Here is a 1,995-nt window from a genome sequence, read left to right as displayed (position 1 = left end):
TCATCAGAAGCAGCATTTAACCTAAAAAAAAAACTCAAATACACAAAAAGATAAAAAATCAAATCAAAACCAAACAATTAAATAAACTAAAAAGAAAAGTTCAAAAAATTGGGCTATCATTCATCGTAGCAGCATTCATCAGTAGATGTTGTTATCTGAATCCTCTTAGCATCCCTCAGTAGATGTTGTCCAGCATCCATCAACAGATGTTGTCATTAGTGCAAAACAAAATCAAATCCACACCACTCAACGAAACAAAAAAAAAAACAAAATTAGAAACTGGGTTACCTCCCAACAAGCGCTTCTTTTTTGGATATTTTTTCTTTTTGTTGAATTTTTTGAGGAATTTAATATAACCAGGAACCTGTTGCAGTGTCCCAATCATAGGAATGAAGTTATTGTAGAAACATCCATCAGTAGATGTTGAACCAAACTGATGTTCAGTTCGTATTAATATACTTTGTCTACTGATGAATGAAATGCGAAATCTACTGATGAATAGGCAAGACCATAGACATCCTCATCATAGACCATAGACATCCGCATGAATGGCTTTATTATGTTAGTTATTGTATTTAGAGTTTATTTGTTTGATTGAGAAGGACTTCTGACATTTGGTTTCATTTTTTTAAGCCGGGTGGAGCTCCTACTCAAACTCATCATAACTATAGTTACCGAGGACGCGGGAGAGGAAGAGGAAATGGGGTAACAACATTCAAATTACTATTTCATTTATAAATGTAGTCATTTCTCAAGTCACTTATTATAAATATCTACCATGAAACAACATGCTCTATCCCTTTTTTTTCCTTTTTAAACAATTTTTGGACCATTGGGATTAGCTAAATGAAAATTATTAATGCTTCCAGGGCCCAGTCACACAATTCACTGAAGATTTTGATTTCATGGCAATGAATGAGAAATTCAGAAAGGATGAAGTATGGGGTCATCTTGGTAAAAGCAAGTCTCACTCAAAAGACAAAGATGGTGAAGAAATAGCGTATGAAGATTACCAAGACGAAGAGAATAATGATTTATCGAACCTTGAGGTTAAGGTAATATAATCGAGTTTGCAGCTTGATATGTATCAAGTTTTCACGTAATGATTTTGATTTTTAGTCTTTGTATTGTGTTTTTGACTCTGCTTTTCATGATTTTTGCAGCCTACTTATAACAAGGATGACTTCTTTGACTCGCTCTCTTCCAACGTGCATGATAATACTTCACGAAATGGAAGGACTAGATACTCTGAACAAGTCAAGATTGATACTGAGGTAATTTTTCTCTTTCGTGGATTTCATATTTCTGGGGACAATGTCAAATTCTTTTGCTGATTTGTGGTGCAGACGTTTGGTGATTTTGTGAGGTACCATGGAAGCCGAGGCGGCCGTGGCCCTGGTCGTGGTGGACGAATGCGTGGTGGTTATTATGGAAGGGGAGGAGGATATGGATATGGCTATTCTGGACGAGGCAGGGCTCGCGGTGGCGGTGCCATGCCTGGTCGAGCTTTATAGGTGGCAGGGAATGTTTAGTTATGGACATGATGGAGGGCAAGAGCCTAGGTAGCCTCCAACTAAAGTACCTTAGTCATGTTAGGGATTATTATGCTTCATTGCTGAGTTACCTGTGCTTGTTTAACAGAAGAATAATAAGTAAGAACTTTTTCTATTGCATGTTACATGCCTCTTGTTACACCTCTACCAAATTTACCTGGTTTGGTGGAAACATGTTTGTACACCATTTTATTTTAGTTATATCAACAAGGCAGAGAAGTTCAGACAATTTTTTGCAGTATTGCAGCTTAGTCATTTGTGCTGGGGTGCCAAATGATTCTTAGCCCTACAAGTATTATTTATATGATTTTGGTGTTCAATCATTAATGTTTTTCTTTATTTTTACTATAAACTTAATACTGTTAAACGTATTTTCAGAGGAAATTCACTTATAACTCATGATGAACTTTGGATAAATTTGTTTTTATGATGGATGCTTGTA

General features: G+C 35.9%; 1 protein-coding gene across 1 annotated transcript; it reads left to right on the top strand.

The window, feature by feature from the left end:
- Positions 1–555: 555 nt before the first annotated feature.
- On the top strand, positions 556–1,782 carry LOC128197978 (protein decapping 5-like). Its single transcript, XM_052881027.1, has 4 exons — positions 556–705; positions 870–1,055; positions 1,164–1,274; positions 1,347–1,782. Exons 2-4 carry the CDS (start codon positions 906–908, stop codon positions 1,512–1,514), a joined length of 429 nt encoding a protein of 142 aa, XP_052736987.1. The 5' UTR covers positions 556–705; positions 870–905; the 3' UTR covers positions 1,515–1,782.
- The last annotated feature ends 213 nt before the right edge of the window (positions 1,783–1,995 follow it).

The sequence above is a fragment of the Vigna angularis genome, chromosome 7 (genome assembly GCF_016808095.1).
Source record: "Vigna angularis cultivar LongXiaoDou No.4 chromosome 7, ASM1680809v1, whole genome shotgun sequence".
Classification (NCBI taxonomy): Eukaryota; Viridiplantae; Streptophyta; class Magnoliopsida; order Fabales; family Fabaceae; genus Vigna; species Vigna angularis.
The sequence above is the reverse complement of the archived record's forward strand: the minus strand, read 5'-3'. Positions and strand labels throughout refer to the sequence as shown.